The 20199-nt window shown below is 39.9% G+C and overlaps 1 protein-coding gene across 21 annotated transcripts in view; it reads right to left on the reverse strand.

Moving 5' to 3' along the window:
• R3HDM2 (R3H domain containing 2) overlaps window positions 1-20199 on the reverse strand; it is a 177987-nt gene that overhangs the window by 121037 nt on the left and 36751 nt on the right. For 4 of the 21 annotated variants that reach the window (XM_049883648.1, XM_049883647.1, XM_049883641.1 and 1 more), the window contains exon 1: window positions 3092-10631. The exons of 8 other annotated variants lie outside the window; for them this stretch is intronic. In XM_049883648.1, coding sequence (XP_049739605.1) covers window positions 3092-3179 — 88 coding nt within the window. In that variant the 5' untranslated portion in view covers window positions 3180-10631. Of the gene's footprint in view, window positions 1-3091; window positions 10634-20199 lie in introns of those variants that run through there. 9 more of the 21 variants (XM_049883660.1, XM_049883646.1, XM_049883640.1 and 6 more) reach the window with 8 other exon arrangements.

Raw genomic sequence — 20199 nt, forward strand, 5'->3', positions numbered from 1 at the left:
TGTACCAAGTTCCAGTCATAACAAATTACTTGTAGTTAACACAAAAAGCTATGCTTTTTCTCACCTCTGTATCTCTGGGTATGTAACACATCCTCCACCTAGAACAGCAGTTTTCAAAGTGTGATTTCAGGTGGTCTATACACACGAGATCAAACTATTTTCAAAACACTAAAATGTTTTCATAACACCGTTATTTGCCAAATCTGGAGGGCATTCTGCTCAGTGAAATCAGTCAATCACAAAACAACAAATATTGTATGGTCTCACTTTTATAAAATGCCAAGAATAGGTACCCATACAGAAAGCAACATTCTCTGATGGTTACCAGGGATGGGGGGGAAGGGGAGAATCATTTTTTAGATAGAGCCAAAAAAAAAAAAAAAAAACCGCAAACCCATTGCTGTCAAGTCAATTCCAACTCACAGCGACCCTACAGGACAGAGTACAACTCCCCATAGGGTTTCCAAGGAACAGCTGGTAGATTTGAACTGCTGACCTTTTGGTTAGCAGTGGATCTCTTAACCACTACACTACTAGAAGACATTTGTTAATGGGAAAGACAATACCCAATATGGGTGAAGTCTGCACAACCTGACCAAGATAAATGAAGATGATAAGAAGTATGCAACAATAAGGACAATTTCAGTAAATGCTATAACATATACAATTTTGCAACAACGGTAACAGCAACCAAAAAATATGAGTGTGGTTGCATAGTCAGGTATGTATGCATATATGTGTATAAGAAGGCGTATGTGAGTACATGTGCATGCAAGTATAGGTTTGTCTGTAAACCGTATACATACACATATTTGTGTACTACATATATATTCATATATATAATAAAGCACATGGGGGCACACATACAGAGACTTCTTAGTCATATACAACACCCCATGGGACTGGTTTACTTGGTTAAAAGATTTAGGACCACAGTCTCATGGGACAACTCAGTCAATTGGCATAACAGTTCATAAAGATAACGTTCCACACCATAGTCTGGTGAGTACCATCTGGGGTCTTAAATGCTTTCGAGGCCATCTAACTATTGGTCTCTACTCATCTGGAGCAAAAGTGAGTGAAGGAAACCAAAGACTCACAAAGAAGAAACTAGTCCACAGGACTAACAGCCCCCACAAACCACAGCCTATTCTAGCCTGACACCAGAAGAATTAGATGGTGCTCGCCTACCATTACCCACCGTTCTGACCAGGGACACGACAGACAGTCCCAAATAGAATGGGGGGAAAATGGAGAACAAACTTCCGATTCTTAAAAAAGGCCAGACTTACTAGACCAATAAGACTAGAGGAACCCCCGAAACTACTGCCCTAAGACACCCTCTGAACTTGGAACTAAAGCCTCTTCCAGAGGTCACCTTTCAGCCAAATAATAGATTGGCTTATAACATACAGGCAGTCCCAGATTATGAACAAGATCCATTCCTAAGTCTGCCTTTAAGTCGAATTTGTAGGTAAAGTCAGAGCAGGTACATAAGGTTCTTACTTAGCGTCAGTCAAATGTTTGTCTTGGTATATACTATATATTTTACCTTTCTATATATATAAAAACTCTGTGGGGCAGTTCTACTCTGTCCTATAGCGTCACTATGAGTCGGAATCAACTCGACGGCACTGGGTTCTGGGTATACATATAAAGGAAACCCTGGTGGCATAGTGGTTAACAGCTGCGGCTAAGGTCAGTAGTTTAAATCCACCAGGCACTCCTTGGGGCAGTTCTACTCTAACCTGTAAAAAAAAACCTATAGGGTCACTGTAAGTCGGAATTGACTCGATGGCCACGGGTTTGGTTTAGGATTTTATGCATATAAAATGAGCCCTGGCAGCACAGTGGTTACAGTGCTCTGCTGCTAACTGAAAGGTCAGTGGTTCAAACCCACCAGCCACTCAGCAGGAGAAAGATGTGGCAGCCTGCTTCTATAAGGGTTTACAGCTTTGGAAACCCTTTGGGGCAGCTGCACCCTGTCCTTTAGGGTTGCTATGAGTTGGAATCAATTCAACAGCAATGGGTTTTTTAATGCATATAAAACACTTAAAAAACACTTCTAAACCAGGTAATGTTTTCATGAGCATCACAAAGTACACCGTTCATTATTATGAACCACTGTATGTGTTTAACTCAAATTTTTAATACAATAGGCTTTATGGCAGTCCATTCTTAAGTCCATTCTGTAAGTTGAATGAGCATACCCCAGAGACTGCCTGTAAACAACATCGCCCATGAGTAACGTGCTCCCTTCAGCAATCAACTATACCAGATCAAACAGTCAACATTTACCCAAACACAATGATGAGAAGGTCGGCGCGGCATCGAACTGTATCAGTAATATTTATTCTTCATCACCCTGCACTTACAGTTAACACTGTCCTTGATAAAGCAGTAAAAATAATTAAATGTCTGCTTATGCATTCATCTTTTTAATACTCTATGTGACAAAATCGGAAGTATAAATGCACTTCTGTTGCATACCAAAGTATGACAACTGCCTAAAGGAAAAGCACATGTGCAACTGAGCTGTGAGCTGAAACAGCCACTTCTTTCATGAAATACTATTATTTTCTTGAGTAAACAACTGACAGACAAATTACGGTTTTTCAGACTTGAGTACCTGGCAGTATTTTTCACAAAAATGAGCTTAGCACTTCAAGGAAAACAAATGACATTATTTGCTGCCCATCATAAAATTACAGAGTTTTTAGGCAAAAATCAGAATTTTAAAAACTTGTATTCACTTACTGTGAGCTTGACAGCTTAATACTTAAAGACTTTCCTGATGAAATCGGTGATACTAAAGAATGTGATTTTTTAATTATATAGCAAAATATGTCAGACATTTGGAAGATCTGCACAACTCGGCAAACCAATATTTCCCAACTGATCAAATCATGATGTTTTAAAATCATGCATGGGTAATAAGATGCATTAGAAGTACAAGACACGCCAACCGATTTTAATGTCACCGAGTACAAAAGTTCATTAATACAGTTTCAGGTTCTGCATTAACTAACCTTTAAGAAACTAATACTTGTTGAGTTTGGGTATAGTATCAAAGAAGAATATCCATAATTACCTGAAAAGGATAGTAAAATACTCCTCCTTTTTCCAACTACATATCTTTGAGGCTGGATTTTCTTCACATACTTCAACCAAAAAGACATCACAGCAGACTGAATGCAGAAGCAGATATGAGAATCCAGCTGTCTTCTATTAAGTCAGACATTAAAGATATCTGCAAAAATGTAAACAATGCTGCTCCCTCTTCTCACTCTTTTTTGTTTTAGAAAGTATAGCTATTTTCCATTAAAAATGTTATATATGCTTATTAATACGTAAACTTTATTGTTATTTTAATGAATATTTTATTTTCTTAAGTTTTAATTTCTAATACAGTAAATATTCATAAATATAAACCATATGAATAAAAGCTCTTTGAGGTCCATAATAATCTTTAAAAGACTAAAGAGGTAGGAGACCAAAAAGTTTGAGAACTGCTAATCTAGAATTTCCCCTGCCCTACTTGGGGCAAACGAGGATCTGCTCCGCCAGAAATCTATGATATCTTAGGTAAAGTTTTTTGCTTACCAAAAACAAAACAACGATTGCCTTTGAGTCAATTCAGACTCATATCGACTCCACAGGACAGAGGAGAACTGCCCCATAGACTTTCCAAGGAGCACCTCGTGTATTCAAACTGCCAGCCTTTTGGTTAACAGCCCGTAGTACTTAATCACTACACCACCAGGGTAAACAGCAAAGACTACGTCCTTTCACAGGCACTTAACAAATGGTGTGTTGAATGAACATGGCTAAAGTGCAATCCAATACTGAATACTCCACTCCACTGTAAATACACATGGGTGAAGATGATATTTCAAACTGGTTATCTTTATCTTGTGTATCTACCATGCCCAAATCTCCTCTCTCAAAACTCGAAACACTGCTGGTGGGAATATAAATTGCATATATTTTTGGAAGACAATTTTGTAATATCTATAAAAAAAATTAGAAAAATACACAACATTTAGAAATTTCTCTTAATAGATATTATCCAAAATGACATGTACAAGATTATTTATCCAGCACTGTTTATAACTGAAAAAACTGGGGAAAAAATGATTGTTCAGAGAATAATAAAATAAGTGGTTCCTCCACGTTCTGTAATACTCTACAGGCAAAGGAAAAAAAGAAAAAAAAGGAAATTCCTGATGTACTTATAAGTTACACTGTTAAAAGAGAAAAGAGCAAAATACAGAACCAGTTTTGTAAAATGGGGGAAAAAAGAATATCTATACTGTCAGTTTGTCGAACTGTGGGGGCTTTCGTGTTGCTGTGATGCTGGAAGCTATGCCACCGGTATTCAGATACCAGCAGGGTCACCAATGGAGGACAGGTTTCAAATGAGCTTCCAGACTAAGACAGACTAGGAAGAAGGACCCGGCAGTCTACTTCTGAAAGGCATTAGCCAGTGAAAACCTTATGAATAGCAGCGGAACACTGTCTGATACAGTGCTGGAAGATAAGCCCCCCAGGCTGGAAGGCACTCAAAAGACGACAGGGGAAGAGCTGCCTCCTCAAAGTAGAGTTGACCTTAATGACGTGGATGGAGTAAAGCTTTTGGGACCTTCGTTTGCTGATGTGGCATGACACAAAACGAGAATAAACAGCTGCAAACATCCATTAATAAATGGAACCTGGAATGCACGAAGTATGAATTTAGGAAAGTTGGAAATCATCAAAAATGAAATGCAATGCATAAACAATGATATCCTAGGCGTTAGTGAGCTGAAATGGACTGGTATTGGCCATTTTGAATCGGACATACAGTCTACTATGCTGGGAATGACAACTTTAACAGGAATGGTGTTGCATTCACCATCAAAGAGATCGTTTCAAGATCTATCCTGAAGTACAACACTGTCAGTGATAGGGTAACATCCATACGCCTACAAGGAAGACCAGTTAATACAACTATTATTCAAATTTACGCACCTACCAATAGGGTCAAAGATGAAGAAATAGAAGATTTTTATCAGCTGCTGCAGTCTGAAATTGATCGAACACGCAATCCAGATACATTGATAATTACTGGCTATTAGAATGCGAAAGTTGGAAACAAAGAAAAAGGATCAGTAGCTGGAAAATATTGGCCTTGATGACAGAAACAATGCCAGAGATCGAATGATAGAATTTTGCAAGACCAACAACTTCCTCATTGCAGATATCTTCTTTCACCAACATAATCGGCAACTATACACATGGACCTCGCCAGATGGAACTCACAGAAATCAAATTGACTACATCTGTGGAAAGAGACGATGGAAAAGCTCAATATCATCAGTCAAAACAAGGCAAGGGGCCAACCGTGGAACAGACCATCAATTGCTCATATGCAAGTTCAAGATGAAACTGAAGAAAATCAGAGCAAGTCCACGAGAGCCAAAATATGACCTTGAGTACATCCCACCTGAATTTAGAGACCATCTGAAGAACAGATTTGACCCACTGAACACTAGTGACCGAAGACGAACTGTGGAATGACATCAAGGACATCATCCATGAAGAAAGCAAGAGGTCACTCAAACGACAGGAAAGAAAGAAAAGACCAAGATGGATGTCAGAGAAGACTCTGAAAACTTGCTCTCAAATGTCAAGCAGCTAAAGCAAAGGGAAGAATTGATGAAGTAAAAGAATTGAACAGAAGATTTCAACGGGCGTCTCGAGAAGACAAAGTAAAGTAATATGATGATATGTGCAAAGAACTGGAGATGGAAAACCAAAAGAGAAGAACATGCTCAGCCTTTCTCAAGCCGAAAAACTGAAGAAAAAATTCAAGCCTCGAGTTGAAATAGTGAAGGATTCTAGGGCGAAAATATTAAACAACGCAGGAAGCATCAAAAGAAGATGGAAGGAATACAGAGTCATTATATCAAAAAGAATTAGTCGATGTTCAACCATTTCAAGAGGTGGCATATGATCAGGAACCAATGGTACTGAAGGAAGAAGTCCAAGCTGCTCTAAAGGCATTGGTGAAAAACAAGGCTCCAGGAACTGATGGAATATCAATTGAGATGTTTCAACAAACAGATGCAGCGCTGGAGGTGCTCACTAGTCTACGCCAAGAAATATGGAAGACAGCTTCCCGGCCAACTGACTGGAAGAGATCCATATTTATGCCTATTCCCAAGAAAGGTGATCCAATTGAATGGGGAAATTATAGAACAATATCATACGCAAGCAAAATTTTGCTGAAGATCATTCAAAAACGGCTGCAGCAGTACATCGACAGGGAACTACAAGAAATTCAGGCCGGTTTCAGAAGAGGACATGGAACCAGGGATATCATTGCTGATGTCAGAAGGATCCTGGCTGAAAGCAGAGAATACCAGAAGGATGTTTACCTGTGTTTTATTGACTGTGCAAAGGCATTCGACTGTGTGGATCATAACAAATTACGGACAGCATTGAGAAGAATGGGAATTCCAAAAGACTTAATTGTGCTCATAAGGAACCTTTACATAGATCAAGAGGCAGTTGTTCGGACAGAACGAGGGGATACCGATTGGTTTAAAGTCAGGAAAGGTGTGCATCAGGGTTGTATTTTTTCACCATACCTATTCAATCTGTATGCTGAGCAAATAATCCGAGAAGCTGGACTATATGAAGACGAATGGGGCATCAGGGATTGGAGGAAGACTCATTAACAACCTGCGTTATGCAGATGACAAAACCTTGCTTGGTGAAATTGAAGAGGACTTGAAGCACTTACTAATGAAGATCAAAGACCACAGCCTTCAGTATGGATTGCACCTCAACATAAAGAAAACAAAAATCCTCAGAACTGGACCAATGAGCAACATCATGATAAACAGAGAAAAGACTGAAGTTGTCAAGGATTTCATTTTACTTGGGTCCACAATCCACAGCCATGGAAGCAGTAGTCAAGAAATCAAAAGACGTGTTGCATTGGGTAAATCTGTGCAAAGGACCTCTTTAAAGTGTTGAAGAGCAAAGATGTCACCTTGAAGACTAAGATGCCCCTGACCCAAGCCATGGTATTTTCAATCACATCATATGGATGCGAAAGCTGGACAATGAATAAGGAAGTCTGAAGAATAACTGACACCTTTGAATTGTGATGCTGGCGAAGAATATTGAATATACCACGGGCTGCCAAAAGAACGAACAAATCTGTCTTGGAAGAAGGACAACCAGAATGCTCCTTAGAAGCAAAGATGGTGACACTGTGTCTTACATACTTTGGACATGTTGTCAGGAGGGATCAGTCCCTGGAGAAGGACATCATGCTTGGCAGAGTACAGGGTCAGCGGAAAAGAGGAAGACCCTCAGGGAGGTGGATTGACACAGTGGCTGCAACAATGAGCGCAAGCATAACAACGATTGTAAGGATGGCACAGGACCAGGCAGTGTTTCGTTCTGTTGTGCACAGGGTCGCTACGAGTCGAGGGCAACTGGACAGCACCTAACAACAACAACAACAAACTTTTTTTGCTTATATATGTATACTTTATGCATATAAATGCATAGAACGCACCAACATTAGTAATATTCGTTGTTGCTAGAGAGAGGAACTGAGTGGTTTGGGGTATAGAAGCAGGAAGAAAACTTCACTCTATACCTTTTGTGTCCTTGGTATTTTGAATCATGTAAATTTAACATCAACTCAAATAATAAACCTAAAAATGTATAAGAATCCTCATTTCACATAAGGAATTCATCTTTTTTTCTCTAGCCTCAAAAAATATCAATCCCTATTCATTAACTCGAGGTTCCAAAACCAAAAGCAAACCCACTGCCATGGAGTTGATTCCGACTCATAGCGACCTTATAGGACGGAGTAGAGCTGCTCCAGAGTTTACTTGAGGTTCAGTGCTGCCTAAATCAGGTATTTACAATTGATGTAAGATTTAAAGATACAAAAACAGTGCTGCAGATCGATATCCAAATGGCAGTGTGAGGAGCGCCACTGACCCACTCTCCAGTGAAGCTGGTAAAACGATTAAGAAAATTAAAACTCTGAAAATGGTCCTAAGAGCAAAAAGCAAATGAAGAAAATCTATTCAAGAAGTCTATGAAAAATCAGTAAGAATGGCAAGAGTCTGTGGTATCTGAACCAAAACTGCCCCCTCCTAGGACCTCCCCCCGCCACCTCAGGGAAGCAGAGATTCCATTCCAGACTGGTGCAACCAAGAATACAGTGCTCCCTCTCCACCTAGCTCCTGGACTGGAGAGTACCCTCTGCATTTGTCATCCTTACCACCCCCACCCCTGTTAGTGAAGCTAAGTCCCAGGCAAGTGCAGTCAAGAGGCAGGGACTTCCTTCTTCCACCTAATTCCCGCTTATGGATTTAGAGGCTCTATGGTACTGGGTTTTTAGTACATTGAGCCTGGTATGCCGAAAATACTATACAGCCCTTCTTCAGGCTCTTCAGGTGGTGATTCCACACCAAGAGAGGCAAACCAAGAGGCCCTCAGGCTACTGCCTTTCCTCCACTCAGTACTCAATACCTAGAGCAGGGAATCCTTCAGAGAGAAATTTGCCAGTGTGTCCACCCCCAACTCCAGAACCCTGGCACACAGATTTTGCCTCAGGGAAAGGCAGGCCAGAAAACAGTTAACTCCTCATCTCTTCCCAAAGGAACTGGCTTTATTTCCAACAAAGTATAAACCTGAGGGCACTCTCAAAAAACAGTGGAGACTGTATTAAAAGGCAATCGGGAGAAGATTCACAGATTTAATAAAAATACAGCCTAGACTATAGAATAAAGTAGCTCCCAGAAAATAAGACAGCTGAAATGAGCCCTCCTGAGGTCAGAGCAAAAGAAGCCCTGGTGGAGCAGAGATTAAAGCACTTGGCTGCTAACAGAAAGGTCAGTGGTTCAAACCCACCAGTCTGCTTCCCCTATGAGGCAGTTCTAGTCTCTCCTATAGGGTCCAACAGCAGTGGAGGTCAGAACAAGTATCAAACACTGACCTCAGACTAATGCATCAGAGGAGCCAGTTTAGTTGGTAAAGGAATTTATGCCCCAGGACATTTTGAAAACAATAGGGCAATCCTATATCCAGCAATTAGTGGAGTTTAACAGCTGGGTGTGGTCAGGGAAAGAAGGAAGACAGCCCTACTGGTACCACTGTCATCCCAGGGTATAACCAAAATTGTGCCTCCCTGAGAAATTAACTTCAGAGGCTTAAAACTGTTACGGAGGATTGTTTGTTGTTGTTAGGTACCGTCGAGTTGGTTCCGACTCATAGCGACCCTATGCACAACAGAACAAAACATTGCCTGGTGCTGTGCCATCCTTACAATCGTTATGCTTGAGCTCATTGTTGCAGCCACTGTGTCAATCCACCTCCCTGAGGGTCTTCCTCTTTTCCCCTGATCCTGTACTTTCCCAAGCATGATGTCCTTCTCCAGGGACTGATCCTTCCTGACAACATGTCCAAAGTATGTAAGACGCAGTCTCACCATCCTTGCTTCTAAGGAGCATTCTGGTTGTCCTTCTTCCAAGACAGATTTGTTCGTTCTTTTGGCAGCCCGTGGTATATTCAATATTCTTCACCAACACCACAATTCAAAGGCATCAATTTTTCTTCTGTCTTCCTTATTCACTGTGCAGCTTTCATATGCATATGATGCGACTGAAAATACTATGGCTTGGGCCAGGCACACCTTAGTCTTCAAGGTGACATCTTTGCTCTTCAACACTTTAAAGAGGTCCTTTGCAGCAGATTTACCCAATGCAATGCGTCTTTTGATTTCTTGACTGCTGCTTCCATGGCTGTTGATTGTGGATCCAAGTAAAATAAAATCCTTGACAACTTCAATCTTTTCTCCATTTATCATGATGGAGGATTAAACTATCATATGGAGGATTAAATTTCACTAAAATAATACAGCCAGTCATTAAAGGAATAAATAAGCACATAACAATATCAAGTCCCGGTGGGAGGAACCAGTACCCAAAGCTGCTACAATACACCGTCTAAAACAAAGCCACCAATCTGTCAGCAGAGGCCTGTATGTTATTATGATGCTAAACAGGATTCAGATGCGCTTCCAGACTAAGACAGATTAGGAAGAAGGGGCCTGGCAATCTATTTCCAAAAATCGGCCAATGAAAGTCCTATAACTAAAAACGGTCCAATCTACAATTGATCATGAGGATGGTATGGGACTGGGCTGCATTTCTTCCGTTGTACATAGTGTCGCAATGAGTTACGGGCTAACTCCGAAGCAGATAACAGTAAGCATCCAACAAAAAATTATAAGGCATGCAAAGAGACCAAAAAGCATGACCTATACATCAGGAGGAAACCCTGGTGGTGCAGTGGCTAAGTACTACAGCTGCTAACCAAAAGGTCGGCAGTTCAAATCTACCAGGTGCTCCCTGGAAACTCTATGGAGCAGTTCTACTCAGTCCTATAAGGTCTTTATGAGTCAGAACTGACTGCACAGCAACGGGTTTTTATACATCAGGGAAAAAAAAAAGGCAGGCAACACAACTGCCTGTGAGAGCAACCAGCTGTTCAATTTAACAGAAAAAGATTTCAAAGTAGACATTTTATATATACATATATATATTTACAGGACTAAAGGAAACCATGATTAAAGAAGTAAAGTACAATGACACTGTCATATGGAAGAGAGACTATCAAGAGATAAATTGTTTTTTTTTTATGGAAATTATGAAATTGAGAAGTACGATAGCTAAAACAAAAATTAACTAGAAGGGCTCAACAGTAGATTTGCACTGGAAGATTTAGTGAACTTGAAAGTAAATCTATATAGATTATGCAAGCTGAAAGACAAAAAAAAGGAATCTAAAAAAATGAACAGAGCTTCAAAAATGCAAGACACCAAGAAGTACACCAACATACATCCAACGGGAGCATCAGAAGAAGAAAGAGAGTAAGGAGAAGAAATGATATTCAAGGAAATAACATCTGAGAAATTCCCAAATTTATTGAGAAACCGAAACCTAAGTATCTAGGAACCTCCATGAACTTCAAGCAGAACAATGAATTTCAAGTAGGATAAACAATGAACTTCAAGTAGGACCTGTGAACAGGCACATCACAGTAAAAATCATGAAAATCAAAGACAAGGGAGAAACTCTTAAAAGCAGAAAAAGGACCATCACTTACAAGGGAACACTGATAAGATTAACATCTAGCTTCTCAGTAGAACAATGGAGGCCAGAAGGCAGTCGGAGGCCATGTTCAAATTGCTCAAAGAAAAAAACTGCCAACCAAGCATACTGTAGCCACCAAAGCTATCATTCAAAAATGAAGGCAGAAATAAAGTTCCCAGATAAACAAAAATTGAGAGAATTTGTTGCTAGAAGATCCACCTCACAAGAAATACTAAAGGAAGCTTTTCAGGGTGAAAGCAAGTGACCCCAGGCAACAGTTCAAATCCACACACACAAAGATCACTGGCAAAGGTAGTTATGACATTATAAATGCATATTTTTCTCCTTTCTTCTGATTGCAGTGCCATGGATCACTTTTGTGCGGCTTTTCTCACCATGGACTTGTAACTCCCACCCAGATGACTGGATAGGACTGTGCAGATAAGGTCACTGTGGCCCACTAGAAGGATTGGTCAGTTTTGCCATCCCACTGGGCTTGAGGTGATCCATTCAAGAAGTGGGATAGAGAAGATCCAACCACCACCAAGGAAAGGGAGCCAAGAGCAGAACGTGTCCTTTGGACCCAGAATCCCTGCGCCAAGAAGCTCCTAGAACCAGGGGACCGAGAGACAGAGACAGAGAAATAGACAGACATGCCAAGAAGTGGTGGCAAAGAAAGGGTGGCAGGAGAGACGGGCAGAAGATGGCGCAGCAAGCTTCCCAGCCCACAGAGCGAGAAAGCTGAGTGCCTCTGGGCCAAGGCTTACAGGTGAAGTAGGGTACCTCTGGGCACTTACTGGCAGAGCTAAAAGAGCTTTGTAACACCTGCTGGGGCAGAGCAGAGGAGCTAGGGTGGAGCCTGCCTGTAAGCACAGCTGGGAAGAGGTTGTCCTGATGGAAGAACTGTATCCTGAGTGTTCCTCAACCTGAAATGTAACCTGTTACTTCCCAAATAAACCCCATAATCATGAGTACTGTCTGTGAGTTCTATGTGACCACTGCAATGAGTTATCGAACCCAAGAGAGAAGTAGATAGTGCTGTGGGAGGCATTGGCTGGTGTCAGAATTGGCAAAGATGGTGGATACAGGAGGCATGTCTGACCTTTGCCTCATAGGAATCAGCTTTGGGCTATTGATCTTATATTCTCCTTCCCCTTTGTGAAGTTAAAGGAGGTCAGATGCCGCCCGCATACACACCATTTTTACATTGATTTAAAAAGCAATAGTATCAATAAAGAACAGTAACGAATCTGTGATACATTTCATAACATGGTGGAACCTGGAAGGCATTATGCTGAGCGAAATTAGTCAGAGACAAAAGGACAAATATTGTATAAGACCACTATTATAAGATCTTGAGAAATAGTATAGACTGAGAAGAACACATACTTTTCTGGTTACGACGGAGGGGGGAAGGGAGGGTGGGAGAGGGTTATTTACTGATCAGTTAGTAGATAAGAACTACTTCAGGTGAAGGGAAGGACAATACTCAATACACGGAAGGTCAGCTCAACTGGACTGGACCAAAACCAAAGAAGTTTCCAGGATAAACTGAATGCTTCAAAGGTCAGCGGAGCAAGGGCGGGGGTTTGGGCACTATGGCTTAAGGGGACTTCTAAGTCAATTTGCAAAATAATTCTATTATGAAAACAGTCTGCATCCCACTTTGAAATGTGGCATCTGGGGTCTTAAATGCTAACAAGCGGCCATCTAAGATGCATCAATTGGTCTCAACCCACCTGGAGCAAAGGAGAATGAAGAACACCAAGGTCACACAATAACTATGAGCCCAAGAGACAGAAAGGGCCACATGAACTAGAGACTTACATCATCCTGAGACCAGAAGAACTAGATGGTACCCGGCCACAACCGATGACTGCCCTGACAGGGAGCACAACAGAGAACCCCTGAGGGAGCAGGAGAACAGACCCCAAATTCTCACAAAAAGACCATACTTAATGGTCTGACTGAGACTAGAGGAATCCTGGTGGTCATGGTCCCCAAACCTTCTGTTGGCCCAGGACAGGAACCATCCCCGAAGACAACTCATCAGACATGGAAGTGACTGGACAATGGGTTGGAGAGAGATGCTGACGAAGAGTGAGCTACTTGTATCAGGTGGACACTTGAGACTGTGTTGGCATCTCCTGTTTGGAGGGGAGTTAGGAGGGTAGACAGGATTAGAAACTGGTAAAATCGTCACGAAAGGAAAGACTGGAAGGAGGGAGCGGGCTGACTCAATAGGGGGAGAGTAAGTGGGAGTATGGAGTAAGGTGTATATAAGCTTCTATGTGACAGACTGACTTGATTTGTAAACTTTCACTTAGAGCACAATAAAAATTATTTTAAAAAAAAAGCAATAGTATAAAATAATACGTACAGGATATGTAGCTGAACCCGTAACATCTAGAAATGTAATATATTTGCCAGTAACAAACAGAACAAAGGAGGTCGGTAGGAACAAAGCTGTAATGAGCTAATGCAATAACAAGAGATGTAATAAATATTTAATTATTAATTAAATAATTAAAACAATGTATTATACGGTTTGAAACATTAATAAAGTAATATGTATAACAATTAAAAAAAAAACCATTGCTGTGGAATCCATTCCGACTCAGGGAGACCCTACAGAACAAGGAAGACTGTCCCACAGGGTTTCCAAGGCTGTAATCTTTACAGAATTAGAGCCCTGGTGGCACAGCAGTTAAGAGCTCGGCTGCTAATCAAAGGTCAGCATTTAAGAATCTACCACCTGCTCCCTGGAAACCCTATGGGGCAGTTCTACTCTGTCTTACAGGGTTCTATGATTTGGAGTCTACTCGACAGCAACAGGTTACAGGTTTAATCTTTATGGAAGCAGGCTGCCACATCTTTCTCTCACAGAGTGACTGGTGGATTTGAACTGCCAATCTCTCAGCAGCAGAGGGCTTTAAACACTGCACCATCAGAGCTCCATCAATTACGTAAATGGATTAGACAATCCAATCAATTAACAGATTGTCAGACTGGATTAAAAAACATGATCCAATTAAGTGTTGTCTACAGGAAACACGCTTTAGATTCCAAAACATTTTCCAGGTTAGGCCATAAGCAGGGCCATAAAACAAAGCTCACTTAATTTAAAAGGACAGAAATAATGCAAAGTATGTTCCAGACTATAATAGAACGAAATTAAAAATCAATCACAAGAAGTTCAAGACTCACAAACATGTGCATATTAAACCCCACACTCTTAAACAAAAAATGGATCAGAGGAAAAATCAAATGGAAAACCAGAAAATATGTGAGATGAATGAAAATGAAGTCACAACAAACCAATCTTATGAGATGCAGTGACAACAGTCCTTAGAAGGAAATTTATAGCTATAAAAGATCTAAAAACAATAACCTTACCTTTCACCTGAAAACACTGGAAAAAGAAGAGCCAACTAAACCCAAAGCAAGCAGAAGAAAGAAAAGAACAGAGTGGGAAATAAGGAAATGAAGAGAACAACAACAGAGATAAATCAATAAAGCCCAAAACTGGTTGTTTGAAAAGGTTAACAAAATTGACAAACCTTCAGCTAGTGTGACCAAGAAAAAAAGAGAGAAGACTCCAATTACTAGAATCAGAAATGAAAGAGGGCACATTACCACCAACCCTACAGAAATAAAAAGGATTATAACGACATACTTATGAACAACGGTATGCCAACAAATTAGATAGCTTAGTTAAAGCGGGCTTCCTAGAAAGACACAAACTACTGAAACAGAGTTAAGGAGAAACAATCTGAATGAATCTAAAATAAGCAAAGACATTGAATCAAATAAAAATCTACCCACAAAGAAAAGCCCAGGCTCAGATGGTTGAACTGCTTAATCTTACCAAACATTGAAAGAATTAATACCAATTCATACAAAAAAAAAAAGCAAAACCAAACTAGCTGCTATTGAGTCGATTGTGACTCATGGTGAGCCCATGTGTGTCAGAGTAGAACTGTGCTCCACAGAGTTCTCAGTGGCTGATTTTTCAGAAGTCCATCACCAGGCCTTTCTTCTAAGGCACCTCTTGGTGGATTCAAACCTCCAACCTTTTAGCAGCCAAGTACATTAACCATTTGTACCGCCCAGGAACTCCAAATCAGGTAGTAAACACACCATATTCACTTTATATGTAAAATCTTACTCTATTTTAACTTATTTGACTTAAGTTAACCACTTTCTTTATTCACTATTTCTTGCACTCAGGTCCTACCCAACTACATCAAGAGATCTTCACATTTCATATATAGCTAAATGTACATGGAATAACTAAGTTTCTCCTCAAAATAACAATCTTATAAAAAAAAAAAATCACATGCTAAACTGTAATCTAAATTCACACACCTTCAAAACAATCCAGAGTCAAAAAATTCTCCCACAAACACCAAAATATAACGCTCACCTGATCTCTAGTTCAGATGTATTACCTCATCCATCCAGGTGAAGTATTAAGAACTGTAAGTATAATCTGAGGAGACAGTGGAGAAGGGACAGTGGCTAGCCTCCAGCAATTAATCTGGGAGGGAAAAAAAATTATCCCTTTCACCGCCCTAACCCCAGCTTCTAACAGGTTTCAACAACGGTCAAAATACTCAGAACAGTTCTGACTTTTCACTGGACTCTGTGTCTTAATGAATTTGGGTGACAGTGAAAAAATATATTTGAAGCCACCTTTTTTCTTCCTTATTCTGAAAAGCTGAATACTGTCTGTCTTGACTACTAAAGTCTCCAGAGATTTCAATTCTGCAGGAGCTCTACATGGTTCTATATTTAGCCAAGTAACGGAAATAGTTGGAAGGCATGCAATTCATTTTAATATCTGTACTTTTATGTTGCCAGGCAGCTAATTTCTTAAGTGAGCTTACAGCACTCATCCACATAAAATAAAAGAATAAGTATATAAGCCATATAATCAACTGATAGGTTAGCAATGATGTTAATTAAAATACTATCTATGACTTCTGGAAATGACCAACTTCCACCCTCCAAAAAAAATTCTACATTGTGCCACCAGGGCTCCTTTTCACACAGCGAAAACAGGAAGGATTTTAAATATTTTTCAACGGCACATGTTAATAAGCACATCACCTTAGAGTTTATATATGTTTCCAAATTAAAGAAATATACAGATAGGTTTCACCTTCAGTGCAAAATGTTTTGGGGAGAAGAGACTGACATGCCTCTATCGACACCAAGACCTAGAGCAATACATTCTCAAACTGATTAGGGGGTATCAGATCTCAATTCTAATAAGGCTAATCCTATTTTGGATTTTCTAAAAGCATCAGACCTCCTAAGAAGCCAGAAAACTATACTCCAAAAGAAATGTTCGATACAATAAACACCGTAACTTCATGTCAGTTTTCTAGACCGTATTCACAGAGACCAGAAGGTAAAATGCGTAACGTACATGAATGCAAGGTGCACATTAAAAGCAAAGTATGAAAGGGCTGGGTTTAGAAGCTTCACTATTAAAAACAAAAAAAAAAAATTGGAGATTTTAATTCAGACAGGAGAGGATACGAAGTGAAAAACAACTCTTAAGTGACTACCTCGGAGGGAGAAAAAGCCTGTATTGCATGAGAGTAAGAAGAATATGAAAACTTATTTTCAAGTTCACTTGTTGACGCCAAGTTAGGAAAAAATAAAATACAATGCTGATCTTCAGCACAAAATCCTGTTTCCCAAGGAAGTCTCTACAGCTGCCTATAAATCACTTTCATTCTATGAAATAATTCAATTTAGACACTTTACTACTCAAATCGGGGAACCGATACAGTAAAGTCTCGGACTAGAATTCACTTTTTTTTTTTTTAAACCGGAAATAATTGATCCCAAGAAGACTGTAAATTAACTAAAAAGAAGCAATTCCTCTTTAAAGGAATCATTCCCCACTAAAGGAACCAGGATTGATTCCAGGTCTAGGACAAGCACACAGTGAACCTGGGACACCCTGCTGTGCCAGAGTACAAAGAAGTGCTCAAAATCTGATGGGGACATGTCGAAAGGCCACAAGAGCCAGTTTGAAGGGGCTCTCATTGACCAAATTTAGGACAATTTTAGTACTGTGCAAGGGTTCCAAAACTGAGGTACCTGGCATGCCTAGAGTGGCTGGCTCAGGTATAGGTCCAGCTCCATTTTGTGACTTCTGCTTCTGCATTCCTGAGAATAGAACCTTGACTTCTTCATATGCATATGGCCTTAGGCATCTGTCTGGGTGGAACCAGCAGACCCTGGCCCCCTATCAATCATCTTGTGACCCTCCTGTGGGGACATATTCCTGCAGTTATGTGAGTGTACCTAATCCCCTAAACCCACATATACTCTATTAACCAATCCCAACCAAATCCCCGCTTCTAGACAGCCTGCCTTCCGCTTTACTGATTGCTTGCCTACCAATCAAAATAATGTAAGCTAAATTCCTGATTCAACAACCCTTTAACTACGCTATGCCCTTGGGCTTGCAGCTTTTTGGAGCACTGGTTTTCACTTTTGAGATCCAAGATGTGCCCGGCTGGAGCTGCCTTTGCTCTCAATAAATCTCTTTACTTTTATTTTAAACAGAGCACACATTTAAAAATAATGACAGTAATGGATTATAACATTGAATTTTTTTTTTAATACTAAATCTAAATCTATAGCGATCCTCAAAAAAAAAAGGGAGGAGGAGGAAAGCTCTTCCTTCTCTATAGAACAATGCTACCTAGTAAAGGGGAAGGAATGAGAAAATCCAAAAAGTCAACATTTTGCAAACACCAATGTAATAACCGATTCAAGCAAGGACCATCAGTGGATGCTAAAACCATTGAGTAAAAAGTTAAGGAATAGAATAATCACATGATCCTAAAAGTATCAGCCCAGAGATTTTTTCTTAATTACAAAGGGGAAAACGTACCATTATAATGAAGAAATCTAACATAAACCACGTGATCAAACTTAATATCACCAACAAGGGGACAAGACAACAGTATGTGCACTGAGAAGTACATACATCACCTATGTAGTATTCCTGCCAAAAATGTTTTATCCTGAATCTAATCAGAAAATTCCGAATCGTAGAATATTTCTCAAAACAACTGGCCTGAAAAGCTTTAAAATTATGAAAGACTTAAAAAACAAAAAAGGGGAAGAGAACTATTATAGATTAAAAGAGACTAAAAACATGACAATTAAGTGCAACACATGATCCTTGAATGGAGCTAAGATTGGGGGAAAAAGCTATAAAGTACCCTGAGAAAACTGAAGAAATCTGAGTATGGACTATATCACTACAAAATATTTTGAATATGGTAGCGAGTTTGATAATGGTCTTGCAGCAATATAAACATCCTTGTTCTTAGGTAATATACGCTTAAGAAATTTAGGGGAGAAGTGTTCTGATGTCTGCAACTTATTTTCTAATCATCGTGTGTCTGTGTTTGTGCAGGAAGGGAGAGGGCAAGGAAGAGAGAAAATGAAGGAAAGAGTACACTAATGAGCACATAAGCTCATGTAAGCTTGTGAAAATAAACGTGGCAAAAAGTTGTCAATTGGTAAATACAGAAAAAGTTATACACTGTTGCTCATGGTATCATTCTTTCAAATTTCTCTAGGTTTCAAATTTTTCAAAATAAAAGGGGGGGGTAAGAAGCAGTATTAACCAAAACTGTGTAACTCTTACAGTATCCTAAAAAATAATTTCAAGTGGTAGTTAAAAGTAGACTTTGCTGTATGATGATGCACAAATAATCTAATCTCCCTGAACCTCAACTGTAAAATGGAGAAAATACAGTACTACTCTGAGGAACAGAGTTTTTAATTTTCATGGAATCCAGATTTCTGGATTCCATGGAGGTTTAGGTTACCCACCCAAGCTACCACCCTGAAGATCTCTGAACCTTGAGCCTTGAGAAACTGGTTTCTTAAAAGTCATCTTTAAGTCAAACAATAGCCTTGGGCATTGTGCTCTTTTACAGAATAACCCATGCGCAATTAGTTTTGAGAAACAGAAACTACAAACCTCAGGCTAGAAGCTCTGCCTTAGGGTCAATCAGTAATTATTTTAACTGTTCCTCAAGACAATGCTGTATGGAATCCTGCAGGACCACAAACTGCTGTACTAGCGATAAGACGGAGTAAAAGAATCTATAAAAAAATTTTCTCCTTTGGAACATTTTTGACTCTAGTCACGCAGAACCTGTACATTGACCAAGTGGCAGCTGTTCGAACAGAACAAGGGGATACTGCTTGGTTTAAAATCAGGAAAGGTGTGCATCAGGGTTGTATCCTTTCACCATACTTATTCAACATGTATGCTGAGCAAATAATCCAAGAAGCTGGATTATATGAAGAACACGGCATCAGGACTAGAAGAAGATTTATCAACAACCTGCGATATGTAGATGACATAACCTTGCTTGCTGAAAGTGAAGAGGACTTGAAGCACTTACTGATGAAGATCAAAGACTACAGCTGTCAGTATGGATTACACCTCAACATAAAGAAAACAAAAATCCTCACAACTGGACCAATAAGCCACATCATGATAAACAGAGAAAAGACTGAAGTTGTTGAGGATTTCATTTTACTTGGATCCACAAGCAATGCCCATGGAAGCAGCAGTCAAGAAATCTAATGACATATTACACTGGGCAAATCTGCTGCAAAAGATCTGTTTAAAGTGTTAAAAACCCAAGATGTCACTTTGAGAACTAAGGTGCGCCTGGCCCAAGCCACAGTGTTTTCGATAGCCTCATATGCATGCAAAAGCTGGACAACTGAAAGGAAGACCAAAGAAGAATCGATGCCTTTGAATTATGGTATTGGCAAAAAACAGTGAATATACCATGTACTGCCAGAAGAACAAACAAATTTGTTTTGGAAGTTTAGCCAGAAAGCTCCTTAGAAGTAAGGATGGTTAAGGCTTTGTCTTACATACTTCGGACATGTTATCAGAACGGACCAGCGCCTGGAGAAGGACATCATTCTTGGTATAGTAGAAGGACACTAAAAGAGAGAAAGACCC

This window comes from Elephas maximus, chromosome 4 (genome assembly GCF_024166365.1).
Source record: "Elephas maximus indicus isolate mEleMax1 chromosome 4, mEleMax1 primary haplotype, whole genome shotgun sequence".
Classification (NCBI taxonomy): Eukaryota; Metazoa; Chordata; class Mammalia; order Proboscidea; family Elephantidae; genus Elephas; species Elephas maximus.